Source organism: Chelmon rostratus, chromosome 15, assembly GCF_017976325.1.
Source record: "Chelmon rostratus isolate fCheRos1 chromosome 15, fCheRos1.pri, whole genome shotgun sequence".
Taxonomy (NCBI): Eukaryota; Metazoa; Chordata; class Actinopteri; order Chaetodontiformes; family Chaetodontidae; genus Chelmon; species Chelmon rostratus.
The window spans coordinates 2159313-2173148 of record NC_055672.1 but is presented as its reverse complement, the minus strand read 5'-3'; the positions used below and the strand labels follow the sequence as shown (position 1 = coordinate 2173148).

The 13836-nt window shown below is 44.3% G+C and overlaps 1 protein-coding gene across 1 annotated transcript in view; it reads right to left on the bottom strand.

Moving 5' to 3' along the window:
- The window catches only part of kcnh5b (potassium voltage-gated channel, subfamily H (eag-related), member 5b), a 131345-nt gene that overhangs the window by 35867 nt on the left and 81642 nt on the right, over positions 1-13836 (bottom strand). The window contains exon 11 of the mRNA XM_041953353.1: positions 12118-12310. Coding sequence (XP_041809287.1) covers positions 12118-12310 — 193 coding nt within the window. The remainder of the gene's footprint in view (positions 1-12117; positions 12311-13836) is intronic.

Genomic DNA, 13836 nt, shown 5'->3' with positions numbered 1-13836 from the left:
CTGTACTGCCTGATCAGCGGGCAGATGAACGACAACCCGGAGGCGGCCGTGATTGTGGCGGGGGACTTTAATCACGTTGAACTGAAGGCGGTGTTTCCCAAATTTCATAAGTACATAAAGTTTCCTACCAGAGACAGTAACATTTTGGATCAAGTTTACTGCAACATCCCTGCTGCTTACAAGGCTGTAGCAGCTCCACACCTGGGCATGTCAGACCACATCTCCGTGAAACTCATTCCTGCCTACAAGCCTCTGGCCTGCAGAACAAAGCCGACCACCAGGACAGTACAGATATGGACTGAGGAGGCCTCCTCTGCACTTCAGGACTGCTTCGAACTGACAGACTGGACTGTGTTCAGAGAAGAGGCAGACCTTGAGGAGTACACATCATCTGTATTGTCTTATGTTCAGTTCTGCACTGATGCTGTCCTCCCTGTTAAGACCATCACAGTGTTTCCCAACCAGAAACCATGGCTGGACAGCACAGTGCGGTCCCTGCTGAAAGCCCGGGATACTGCCTACAGATCTGGAGACAGGCTGGCTTATAGCAGGGCTCGAGCAGAGCTGAAGAAAGGAATCAAGCAGGCCAAGCTCCAGTACAAAAACAAAATTGAAGATCACTTCAAGAACAACAACCCACAGAGCATGTGGAGAGGCATCAGAACCATAACGGACTACAAGCCGAACACTCAGCTCACCAGCCACGACCCCGCCCTGCCTGACACCTTGAACAGCTTCTTTGCCCGCTTCGACACATCAGGCAGCAGAGAAGTCACACACCTACCCCGGCTGGAGGAGCAGCACCAGCCCCTCGTCCTGCAGCAGCACCAGGTGTCATCCACCCTGAGGAGGATCAACACCCGCAGAGCTGCAGGACCGGATAAGGTGTCAGGCAAGACTTTGAGGACATGCGCTGACCAGCTAGCAGGAGTGTTCCTGGACATTTTCAACCTGTCCCTGCAGCTGTCCACGGTTCCTGAGTGCCTCAAGTCCTCCACCATCATTCCGGTACCGAAGAAGACATCCATCACCTGCCTGAATGACTACCGGCCTGTTGCACTGACCCCGGTAATCATGAAGTGCTTTGAGCGGATTATTCTCAGGTACATCAGAGACTTCATCCCCTCGGACCTAGACAGCCTTCAGTTTGCTTACAGAGGGAATCGGTCCACAGAGGATGCTGTCTCCATCACCCTGCACACAGCCCTGACCCACCTGCAGCAGCCCAACACCTACGTCAGGATGCTATTTGTAGACTTTAGCTCAGCTTTTAACACCGTCATCCCAGACAAGCTGGCGCTGAAGCTACACACGGTGGGTCTGCCTGCGTCTCTGTGCCACTGGATCAGAGACTTTCTCACCAACAGGCCTCAGGTGGTGAGAATAGGGAACATCACATCATCCCCTCTGGTCCTCAGCACGGGCACGCCACAGGGTTGTGTGCTCAGCCCAGCCCTCTTCACCCTGTTTACTCACGACTGTGCTGCCATCCACCCCACCAACACAGTCGTGAAGTTTGCGGACGACACTACAGTAGTGGGTCTCATCTCAGATAACAACGAGACCCACTACAGAGAGGAGATACACCAGCTCACCCAGTGGTGTTCAGCCAACAACCTGGTGCTGAACACAGGGAAAACCAAGGAGGTCATTGTGGACTTCAGGAGGTCCAGGAAGACGGATCACGCCCCCCTCCTCATGGACGGAGAAGTGGTGGAGCGTGTGGACAACATCAGGTTCCTGGGCCTCCACATCACATCTGACCTCTCCTGGTCCATGAACACCTCCCGCCTGGTGAAGAAGGCACAACAAAGGCTCTTCTTCCTCAGGAAGCTGAAACGGGCTGGACTCTCCTCTCGGTTGCTCGTTAACTTCTACAGGGCCACAATTGAAAGCATCCTCTGCCTCAGTGTGACAGTGTGGTATGGCAGCTGCACGGCACAGGAGAGGAAACAACTGGCACGGGTGGTTAAAACTGCACAGGGCATCGTGGGCTGCCCCCTCCCTGTCCTAGACTCTATATATGAAGGTCGGGTCAGAAAGAGGGCGAGATCCATCGCCACGGACCCCAGCCACCCGGGCCACAGACTGTTTGTACCGCTTCCATCAGGAAAGCGGTACAGGAACATCCGCACCACCACTAACAGACTGAGGGACAGCTTCTTCCCCAGAGCTGTTAGAACTATCACCCCCAGCAGCCCCTCACTGCAGTGAGAGACTGTGTGAACTGTGAACACTGCACACCGCACTTTACACCTACACCTCTACCTCCACCTGCACCTTCTGTGTACTTGACTTTTATGTACACACATATACTATAATTATATACATTTTAGTATATCAGCACATTTCAGTTTCATTGGCATATTTTATTCTGTCGGTACATTTCACTGTGTATATTTTATATTTTATTCTGCTTGTATATTTGATTCTGTTTGCACATTTCACTTCCATATTTTATTGTTTATTGTTTAGTATATTTTATTGCCTAAGTATATTTTCATTCTGTTATATTTTTAATTGCTTCACGAATATTTTTTTTTATTGCATGTTGGTTTATTTTATTTTATTGTAGTTATCTTAATTTTATTCACTCTTTCTAGTCTTATCTTTCTTACCATCTAACATGGGGGTTGCAACGAAAATTTCATTGACATGTGCAATGACAATAAAGACTCTTGAATCTTGAATCTTGAATCTAAACGGCCCGGCCCTGATACTCATTACTGCATGTTGTAACGCATCCAGACTCATATGTGGTCGGAGGCTCATCTCCTCCTGCTCGCTGCTGACGTACTGCTCGCTGGGCCAGAACATATTGCTGTGTGAATAGGAGGCCAGGCTAAAATCCCCTTCTCATAACCAAGCATGAATAATGGATTAAGAAATTAATCAGCTCATCATTTTGGCAAAACAAAAAAAAAAGAGGAGAGCGAGTGAATTTTCCCAGAGCAGAGCTCATCAATAGATAATTCAGGCTAAAGGGCTGATGTGTGCGGTCATCGGTTTATCCAGCTGTTCTTTCACCGCAAACAGACCAACAATTTATCCAAATGTTGACAGAAACAGGCAATAAAAGATTTTAACTTTGAACAGAAATCAGACAGAAGAGGCCAAAAATGGAAAGTGACTGGATTATCTTCTGTTGATATGTTTTTGGCACTTTGAATTGTCTGTAATAGATGTTGTAGTTACATGATATTTAAGCCGTGGTGCAGAAGACAACAACAATCAGAAATGTGGAACAGTCAGATGTACGCTGTATGTACGGACGCACAGATGTGGCTGCTGCCAACGCTGGTATGTAACACAGCATTTTACTGACCTCACCAGCAAACGCCATCTCTGACTGAAAAGGTGACCCCTGCATAGAAAATTACTTTTAATGAACATTTAAACCCGTTGAAAAGCCCAGTGGATCCAGCTGGCACTGATTTAAGCGTTACTTGTGTTTGCTTTGGTCGTACTCACATTGATCTAAAGCACGGCCCATAGGGGGCGTAATTAAACCATCATAGGGACAAGAGTAAAAAACCAAAGCCAGTTGAACAGCTGTTCCAGTCGTGGGGCTAAAAATGGACACTGTAAATAAGACTTGTTCTGAGTTTGGTGCTTTTGGTGCTACAGTGAAGATTAAGGAATCGGCTAAATAATTGAGGGTTCATCCTCTGCAGACCATGACCATCTGTGAAGAACTCATGTCTATCTGCGTGGTGGCTGTGAAGATACAGATCAAAGTTGGGGATCAGCTGATTCGTATACGGTGCACAGCTGCACACGTTGGGAAACTTGTACTTGAAAAACCATCATGAGCAACATTTGGCAGATGGAGCAAACTCCATCCACTTGGTTTTAACTGGAGCTGAAAAACTCCATCTGCTTGTTTTTCCAGAGATTTCAGCCAAAAAATCACTAATGATGAGAATTTTTTACTGCTGTTTCCAGTTTTAAGCTTCTCAGCCATTTCTTAAATTTGGTGTTGGAACGTTTTGGTTTACAGTCCAGCTTTCAGAAAGTTTTCCCAACTGAACCACAAGATTAGATTTCAATTTATTTGTCCTTTACAAGGAAAGCTGTTTTCCTTCCGTGCAGCCTCAAGACAAACATACAAGCAGTGTGGTCGCAGCTGAGGACGAGCTCAGATCCAGATACACCTGTCAGAAAAAGTCTTGTTCTGATGGCTCTCACCTTTTCACAAACTGATCTCGAGTTAAACATTTATTCTTCCAGCTGCCAGTCGACGAAACAAATCACAAAAACCTGGAAGCTTATTGACTTCTGTTTGGCCGCAACAGGTCTGCTGCAGGTCTACAGTAGGTCTACAACAGGTCTGCTGCAGGTCTACTGCAAGTCTACAGCAGGTCTACAGCAGGTCTACAGTAGGTCTACAACAGGTCTGCTGCAGGTCTACAGTAGGTCTACAACAGGTCTGCTGCAGGTCTACTGCAAGTCTACAGCAGGTCTACAGCAGGTCTGCTGCAAGGTCTCCAGCAGGTCTCCAGCAGGTCTACAACAGGTCTGCTGCAGGTCTCCAGCAGGTCTCCAGCAGGTCTGCTGCAAGGTCTCCTCAGCAGGTCTACGGCAGGTCTACAACAGGTCTGCTGCAGGTCTACAGCAGGTCTACAGCAGGTCTGCTGCAGGTCTACAGCAGGTCTGCTGCAGGTCTCCATCAGGTGCCAGCAGGTCTGCTGCAGGTCTACAGCAGGTCTACAACAGGTCTGCTGCAAGTTTGCTGCAGGTCTACAGCAGGTCTGCTGTAGGTCTCCAGCAGGTCTACAACAGGTCTGCTGCAGGTCTACAACAGGTCTGCTGCCATGTCTCCACAGCAGGTCTACAGTAGGTCTGCTGCAGGTCTACAACAGGTCTACAACAGGTCTGCTGCAAGGTCTACAACAGGTCTGCTGCAGGTCTACAAAAGGTCTGCTGAAAGTTTGCTGCAGGTCTCCAGCAGGTCTCCAGCAGGTCTGCTGCAGGTCTACAGCAGGTCTCCAGCAGGTCTACTGCAGGTCTGCTGTAGGTCTTAACAGCTTCCAGACTATTTTCAAGCCTCCTGAATCAGGATCTTTTTAATCAAGACTTCATCTCCTGACTGTGAGATCTACTCTCACTATTCGACATCAAAGCTGCTGCTGAATGAGTCCGGTTAAGGACACTGTAAGCCTGGTGCATGATGGGAAATGAGAGGGTTATTACTGTTTACTGGAGCTGCCACAGTATTGCCTTGTTACTGTGGGAGAAGTATTGTTTTTCTGTGTTCATGTGCATGTGCTCGCTCATCTGCACTTTTGTGAGATGTTTTTGTCTGCGTGTGTGTGTGTGTGTGTGTGTGTGTGTGTGTGTGTGTGTGTGTGTGTGTGCACATTTAAATACATTATTGTCCCCCAAGAGAAAACTCACAGCCTGTACATGGAGACATTAAAGAACCACAATAAAAAAACACGCTGGCATTCGTATATGTGCCTTTGTTGCTTGTGTGTGTGTGTGTGTGTGTGTGTGTGTGTGTGTGTCCACCTGATGACACTGGACACTAATGAGAGCAGAGTGTGTTACAGCCTCAGGAAGCAGCCTGGGGAAATCAGTGGCTTTCAAACCACAACCAGCACACACTCCCTGCATCCTCTTCCTCTCTTCCCTCCATTCTCTGCTTACTTTCCCTCTTTTCTCTCATCTTTGATTCTCTCTGTTCCTCCACCAAAGCTCCATCCTTCTAACCTCTCCCTTCTCTGTATCACTCCTTTTTTCACCGTCCCATCTTTTCTCTTTATCTGCCTGTCCTCTTGGTCATCAATTCCACTCCTCCTTCCTCTTTGTCCTCCTTCAAATCCTTCAACCTTTCCTCGTCTCCTTCCCACACTTCACTTCCCTGTCCATCCTCCTTTTCTACTCTTTCTCCCTCTATTCTCTCTACTAAGCCACCAACTTCCTCAGCCCTTGGCCACGAAGAAAACAAAAAATATTTCTGGGTGCTAAAACTTCACAGCCATGCTAGCAGTCGTTTTACTCAAGTAAAAGTAGAAAAACCAGAGTGAGAAATACTCTGTTACAAGTAAAAGTCCAGTATTCAAAATTTTAGTGCTTAATTGATGCATTAATATGTGAATTAGTTTTTATGTTGCAGCTGATGAAATGAGGCATATTTCTCTCTTTGTGTGAATTTTAATAAAGCCTTGATCAATAAAGTCTTATCCATACAAATACACACAGCACATCATCATTTATTAGTTTATTAACTTTTCTACTATTTTTCCGAAACTGCAAAGTAACTGGTTACTAAAGAAGTAAAAAATACAGTATTTCTGGCTGAAATGAAGTAGAGTGGAAGTATAACGCGGATAATGGAGCTGCTCCAGTAAAGCTGAGTAAAGCAGTAAAGATCATGTTTCCTGAAGCTGGACAGATTATCATTTATCATCATCATCATCATCATCATCATCATTAGAGGACATTTAGCTTGTCGGGCTCAGCTTGATGATGTCAGACTGAGCTGGACTTTGGCTCCAGGCTGAGCCAAATGCGGACACAGCAGGTAACATAACTACACCTTATATACGCGTGCTTAGAAAGTGTTTCAGTGAATTCATTTCTAATCCTCTGACTCTCACAGTGACTCACACAAGTACAAATGTTTGAAAAAGAACCAACACCAACACAGTTTGACAAATGTAGATCAACAAAACAGACGTTTCTGTCCAGAGACTCCGATCTAACCGCTGATGTGACCCACAGAAGAGCAATCACTGCATATTCTGAGGAAAAGATAAATATTAACTGAATATTTTCTCCATTAAATCATTTTCTTCATATTCACGTTCTGGAAGCTTCTGCCCTTCTGCTCCATCTTGTCCCTCTAGATCAGAGGTCCGAAAAGGGGTCTTTCAGGGGGTCCCCCATCAAAAACTGGAATTATTTATTTCCACTTTATACCATGGTCTGGGTGAATACTTGATTCTGATTGGCTGCAGAGCGTCCGCTTCGCGTCGGACGGTTCACGCCTCCGCTTCGTCCATTCATTTCTGATACTGGACACCTCGTTGGGCATTATCCCTTACATAGTTCCATCCATAAGTGACACGATGGCAGGATGTGACTGTTTTGGTCATGAGTTTCAGGTGCTTTCTGAGATAAAACATTAAAATGCCAACTCTTGATAAACGTCTGGAGTCCTGAATGTAAAAAATTTGAGACAGCTTCAGATCCATCCCAAACTACATTCACAACATGACCAATGGCACAAATTTCAGTGTAAACCACTGCGATGCCATAAACGATGAAAACACTGAACATATCGTCTGTCTGTTCCTCAACATGAGCTCTGCTGCTGGCAGAACTTCCTCTTATTCTCAACACTGTAGAGAGATGAAGAAGTTGGCAAAAAACGAGGCGGCCGTCGCAGAGAAAAGGAAAACTTTCCAGAGAGGGAAGTGGTTTTTAATACGAAGCCTCCTTTTCATGCCGTGAACACATAGACTAACCTCTCATCTCCCTCCTCCTTACCTCCACTCTCTCCTTCAACCGTCAGTCTTTTTCTCGCCTTTGTTCCAACTCTTTTTCCTTTGCCAACTCTTCCTCCATCCACCTCTTCCTCCATCTACCCTCCATCCTCCTCTCCCTCTTGAAGCTGTGATCAGGCTGCAGCTTTGTTCTCCTGCTCAAACACAAACTGCAGCTGTAAGCATCTTTGTTAAGGACTGGAACATGTTTCCGGTTGCTAAGCAACACAAAGTTTAAAAACAACTTGCAAGCGATCCAATTAGCGTCAGGTTAGTCGTTACTGAAAACGGAGCCAGCGGACCCCAAAGGGTCCTTGAGAGGTTTTCAAGGGTTCACAGAAAATAAGCGACTGTTTGGCTCACAGATTTTTAGTCTTCACTCTGCTGGCAGGCCTGTTTCTCCTCCACTGCAGTTACACAAGCAGCTGTAATCAGTCACACTCACAAAAAACTCTTAACTTTCAATGAATTCTCCAATAAAATCTGCTGCTTAAATAATGAATTAATCTCAGAACATCCAGACGTGTGTTCAAATAATGCCATGCTAGCAGCTACACTATAGCACAGCAGTGCTGTGAGCTAAATGTTAACATTAGCATGCTAACACACTCGCAAATACTATTCTGACAGTTTAACAAGGTAACGACCAGCACGGTCACTATCATAGTGACGTAGTAATATTGTCAGCACGACAATATTCGCTAATTACCACAAATAAAAAAACACATTGATTACATGTGACATGAGATTCGTTTTGCAGGTTTTTAGTCCGAGACCAAAGCAGTGGAATCATAAAATGACTACAGCAGATCCTGAGGGGAAGATGAGCACGTTCACCAAAATTCATGACGATCCATCCAACAGCAGTGGAGATGTTTCATTCAGAAACAATCACGCCATGTTCATCACTCCACGGCTTCTCTTTCACTGTTATTTCATTCACTGGTTTCAACTCCACCTCGCTGGGATTTCACGACGTCGAGCCGCTGTTAATGAAACTCAACACTTTGTGCAGATGTTTAACAAGGCGCCTAAAGGGGCACTTTAATATGAAACAGTGTTGATTCTGCATTAACGGCAAACAGCAGCAGCAGCCAGCTGACACAGCAAACATGAGCAGCTATTATCCAACATACCTCACGAAGAAGACAACGGAAAGACGGGACAAAGGCCTGAATCTCTTTTCATCTCTTTCATTTGAGGTTCAGTAGAAAAGCTTCACCCACTTGTTGAGAATTTATGGTAATTTCTTATTAAATAAATAAAGCAATTGCTGTTATCTGAGTGGGTTGATGGTAAAACAAACAATTAGGAAATCCTTGAGTGAAGCAATGAATCAGTTTAAAATGAGGTTTGCTGTACGGGCCACTCATCTTTGATGCAGTTTCCTGTATCTTTATGCAAAGTCTCAAACTTTGTTTGCATCGTGGATGTGAAAAAGTATGTTTTTAAAGCTTGAAATTTCACTTCACATTTCAGAGTGTGTCAGACCAGATATGGCCTCTGGCTTTTTAGCTAAATATTCCTCATCAGGAGCCTCCTCGTCCTCCTCCAGGAGATGATGCGTTTCTCTCTGTGGGACACTGAGCCCTGAACAAACCCGACGAATTCAAAATGTGAGCTGCACAACCTGGACGAAAGACATCAGAGCCAAGTGAAGAAAAGAGCAGAAATGATCACTGTCCTCAGTGTGATGAAGAAATTCATCAAACATCTAATATGCTGCCTCACCTGACTCAGAGTTATAATGAAGTTACAGAAATGAGGAAGCAACTCAGCTGTGGAGGCAGCAGAGATGCTCTGCCGTGCTTTCGACTCTTCCTTCTCTCCTCTCTGACTCTTTCCAGCAGGTTTCCTCTCGTCAATATTATTTCTCCCACTTTTCACATTTCTGTCTCCTCCCTGCAGCATTTCTTTTCTGTTCACTTCCCTCCCTCTCCACGTTCTTTTATTTCTCCCACATCTTCTTACTTTGTTCGGCATAAACTGCAGCTGCGACACAGTCTCACTATCTGCTGCAGCGGGTTTACCGCTCTAACATAATGGATCACTATCTTGCATGGCAGCAACAGGCACCGCAGATCATAATCTCGCTCCAGCCTGGAGCTGCAGCGGTTTCTGTGCACACAGTCTTGGATCACAATCTTCCATAGTAATGTAACATTGATTTATCGTAGATTACATGGCCTATCTACGATAAAAAAGAAAAAAAAAATTAAATTGCAATTTATTTTGACCGGTAACAGACTTAAAAAATGAATGGATTTATCATTTTTTTAACCAGATAAACTAAAGCTGATACTTCAGCCGACTGCAGAGGGCAGCAACACAAACCAGAGGAAGAACTCAAGCTCATGCAAACAAAGCATGTTTTGAAATGTTTTTGGGCTACAAAACAACATTTTGGGACCTATGGTGACAAATATTTCTTAGAATTTAAACATTCAAATACGATTGAAATAATAAATACCTTCAGTATAATGTGGAAGCGGTTGCTCATGCTTAGGCCTTACTTATTTTTATGAGTTTATATCAGTGTGAACAGACTCCAAAAAACATGGAGAATCCATTATGATAACTAGATACTGAACTACAGACCTCTGTGAAGGAGTCAGTCAGTGCTCAAACCCATCAATTCAACTACGAACGAATGAGTCCTGATCTCAACAAAAACTCCTCAGAATACAGGAAGCAAACAAAAATACTCAGTTTGAGACTCAACAAGCTCTGATCAACCCGGAGATCAGCAGCAAACGGCAGACAGACGCAGCCATAGACGAGCTGGTGAACACAGCATTTAGCATTTAGCAGCTAAAGACACAGATATTTTCCTCTGGAGTTGGTGGAGACCAAACCAGAGCGAACAGGAGACCAAAGGACAAACACCAATGAAACGGGATGATCATGTTGCTGATTGTTAACAACTTTGTTAGACAATAATAAATCAGGGCTTTGTGTCTGTGAGGCTGTTTTAATATTATTTTGCCCCCTAGTGGCCAAAAACAGATGAATGCAGCTTGGAGGACGGACAGAAAAGTACATAATTTTTCCCTGTTTACCATCCTGCTGTAACTTTAACCTACTGTAGTTGCTGTAGTTACTTCTACCTACCTCAGGCTGTTATTGCCTTGTTACCAGCCTGCTCCTGATTGCTGTGTTGAAGCTATTTTACAGATGTTGTCGTGTTAAAGAGTAATACTAAGTTGTGATAAACTGTGGTTTTCCTTTGAGATGCTGTTTTTTAAACCAGGGTTTAACTGATCCCGCGGTAAGCTGCGACAGTCAACGTCTAACTTCTAAATTTCACAGCACCAGCAGCCGTCAGACTGACTTATTTTGTTGCTGCTAAGTGAAGTTTGTGTGCGTGAGTAACGGCGAAACCTCTGAACCAAATGATCTCAACAGTTTGCTGTGCAGCTTTGCATCGGCTTTCTGTTGTGACGATCTTTCCTTCTCGTTATTCGCTGTCAGTAAACGCTCAGCAGGGCTCCGCTGATGGTTATGAGAATGTGCACTACCCAGGCTGCTGCAGCCATTTTCGCCATCGGCGCTATCTGTGCTTGTCTCAATAAAAGGCAGTTCCCCCGACATCATCTCTGTTTTCATCTTATTCGTCCTTTCCAGTTCCCTCTTTCCTCTCCTTCTCATGAATAATACAGCAAGAAGGCTGCGGAGAGCAATATGTGCAGCAGCAGTTCAGAGTCTGACAGATTGTGTTCGACGCCTGAAAGTCAGAAACCACGTCAGCTGACTGCAGGCTTTTAACATAACGTTTGCCGTGTCCGCGCCTTCGCTTCCTGTTTAAACAGTGTTTACATCTTCAGGAAGCATAAAAACAGCAGATCGTCATAATGTGTGAGTGACTTTCACTTCAGTTGAAGGATTATGTGTTTTTCTGGATGCGCCGACAGTTTTCTGACCCGCTGGAATTATCAAAACACTTCAGAATCGGAAAAGGTCACGAATGCGCCACCATCATCCGCAAACAAAAACCCCAAAACAAGCCGGTTTTCTTCCCTTTCTGGGAAAAAATAAAAACACATTTGAGTGTCGGCTGGATGATCTTCTCTCCTGGATTTGACTTTTTAGCTGTTTCTCTTTTGCTTTACTGTGACAATCTCTTCTTTTTGACATTAACTTGCAGATCTTTATAAGCCGCCTGTCACACATGGAGATCATGTTTTTATGATCCTTTTATTCCAATATGAATCACTTATTTGGCATTATTATGTGCTTGTACAGCAACGGTTCATCTTGCCAGACTTTGTTTTTTATCCTTCACTTCTTTCCTTATGAGTTTTTTCACTGTATATGTGATAATTCTACATATAAACAGTGTTGAAAAGAGGGTTAGATTCCTTCCTCCAAGCCCAGCAGTGAATCCACACTACGGCTGCTATAAAATCAGAAAATGGTGAAGAAAACCGTCCAGGATCAAATGTCTTGTTTTGTCCGACCATGAGTCAAAAAAAAGTTATTTACAATTTATAGTCACATAAAACCGAGAAAAGTTGGTTGGAGTTTGGTATTTTTGGTTGAACTTGGACATAAACAACATGACAAAATGTTGTTTCAGGAGTTTTGGGAGAGTTTCACTTGGAAATAACTTTCTCACAAGACCACATACCTAAGATGGCGATGACCTCATCGTCCTGGATGACCTCCAGCGACCCCGACACAACAAAACACAGGGTGTCGACGCTCTCCCCGGCGTGGAAGATGAGGTCTCCGGGGGCGCAGTGGGTGGTCTGAAACTCCACCGCCAGTGAGCGCAGGCAGCCGTCGCTGGCTAACCGGAATGCAGGATGCTCGTTGAACACCTGAGTAAGAGGGCAGGAAGTTGTCATCAACCTCTCCAAAGTTTTTTTTTTTTTTTTTTAATTCACCTCATGATGAACATCGATGCTATGAATTCTTAACACTCATCATCAGTAATGTGTATTGTCTTTGGCATGAATTTAACTGTTTCGTCCCTCCAACATTTTAATGTTACTGAACACCTCCAACTTTAAAGCTACTGCTATGAGCCTCTTTGTCATCATTGTTCTTTGTATGTTGTCTTTTCTTCACAGTTCTTCATTTTAAATCTGTGACAGCAGTGTAGATGTTTATTTTCCTCTCTGCTGAGGGAATTATCTGCTGGTATCCATTCATATATGCAAAATGAAAAACAGCTTCACACAATGAGATAATCCACCACAGCAACAGTGAAGCCTTGATTTGGTTTGCTCCTCATTTCACTGAGATGAGCTCAGCGTTTTCACATCAGCGCTTTGTGTCAATCAAGTGAAGCTCTGAGGAGATAATCATCAGGAAATAACCCGTCGAAACCAGTTGTTTGTGGAGACAGTCTCTGTTTCTGTCAGAAAGCCTACATTGCAGCACGACGTGAATGAAGTGTTTGAAGTTTGGTGACTGCAAAACCCCAAAATCCTCTAATGTGACACTGTTAAACTGCATGCATCATATTTAACAACATGGCTAAAATCTGATTTTCCCCTGTTACTCGTGGTCACCATTGTAAGATAGAAAGTATTATTGTAAGTTGATAGGGCAGACATTCGAATGAGACGTTGCTGCCACAGTATACTTATCAAACAGAGGGCATCTGAGATACAGGCCTGCCTCTAATACTAGCCTGCTCCAAATAAAGGCCTGGTACCTTCTGCAGTTGAGGTCAGTATTCAAAGAAATACAGTGCTTCAAGGGTGAAACTCAGGTTTAGTTTTACCACTTACCGTCTTTTGAATTACTTAATTACTGTTTTTTGCTACATTTTTATATCACTTTTGAATTGTAAGCAGTCAGTTATGATTGTACAGACAGAAAAATGGGGTAACTATCTGCCTCTTTTGAAACATCATCTTATTTTGGGAGAAATTATTCAAAGCAGAAAGCTGGAGTGCCCCCTGAAAGGACATCGATCCAGACTGTCTTGTTCTAACTTTGAAAAGAGGTCCGGTTTAAAAGCCCTGGTTGAAATGCACTTTATTTACCTTCTACAGAGAGATATATTGAAGCGTCATAAGAGCGACCTGCTCTGAATGACAAGACACATTTTATAACTGAGTATTTGTCATTGGAGATGGTCCCTACAGCACTGCTACACAACCGAAGGTGTCCTTCATTCAGCGCCAGTTCAGCAATTTGAGTCTGCCAAAGTTTTGGGATCCATATCAGTTGTGTGAAGTGATGCCCAGGAGCTTCTAACTGAGCCCACCTTGCCTGCATTTAGTTATGTAATAAGTGCACCAAGGACAGGTACTCAGTGTGTTCAGTGGAGTGAAACGAATGTCCTACTCCAGATATCTAAAAATCAGTTTGTGTGGGTTTTGTCAGGTCTGTG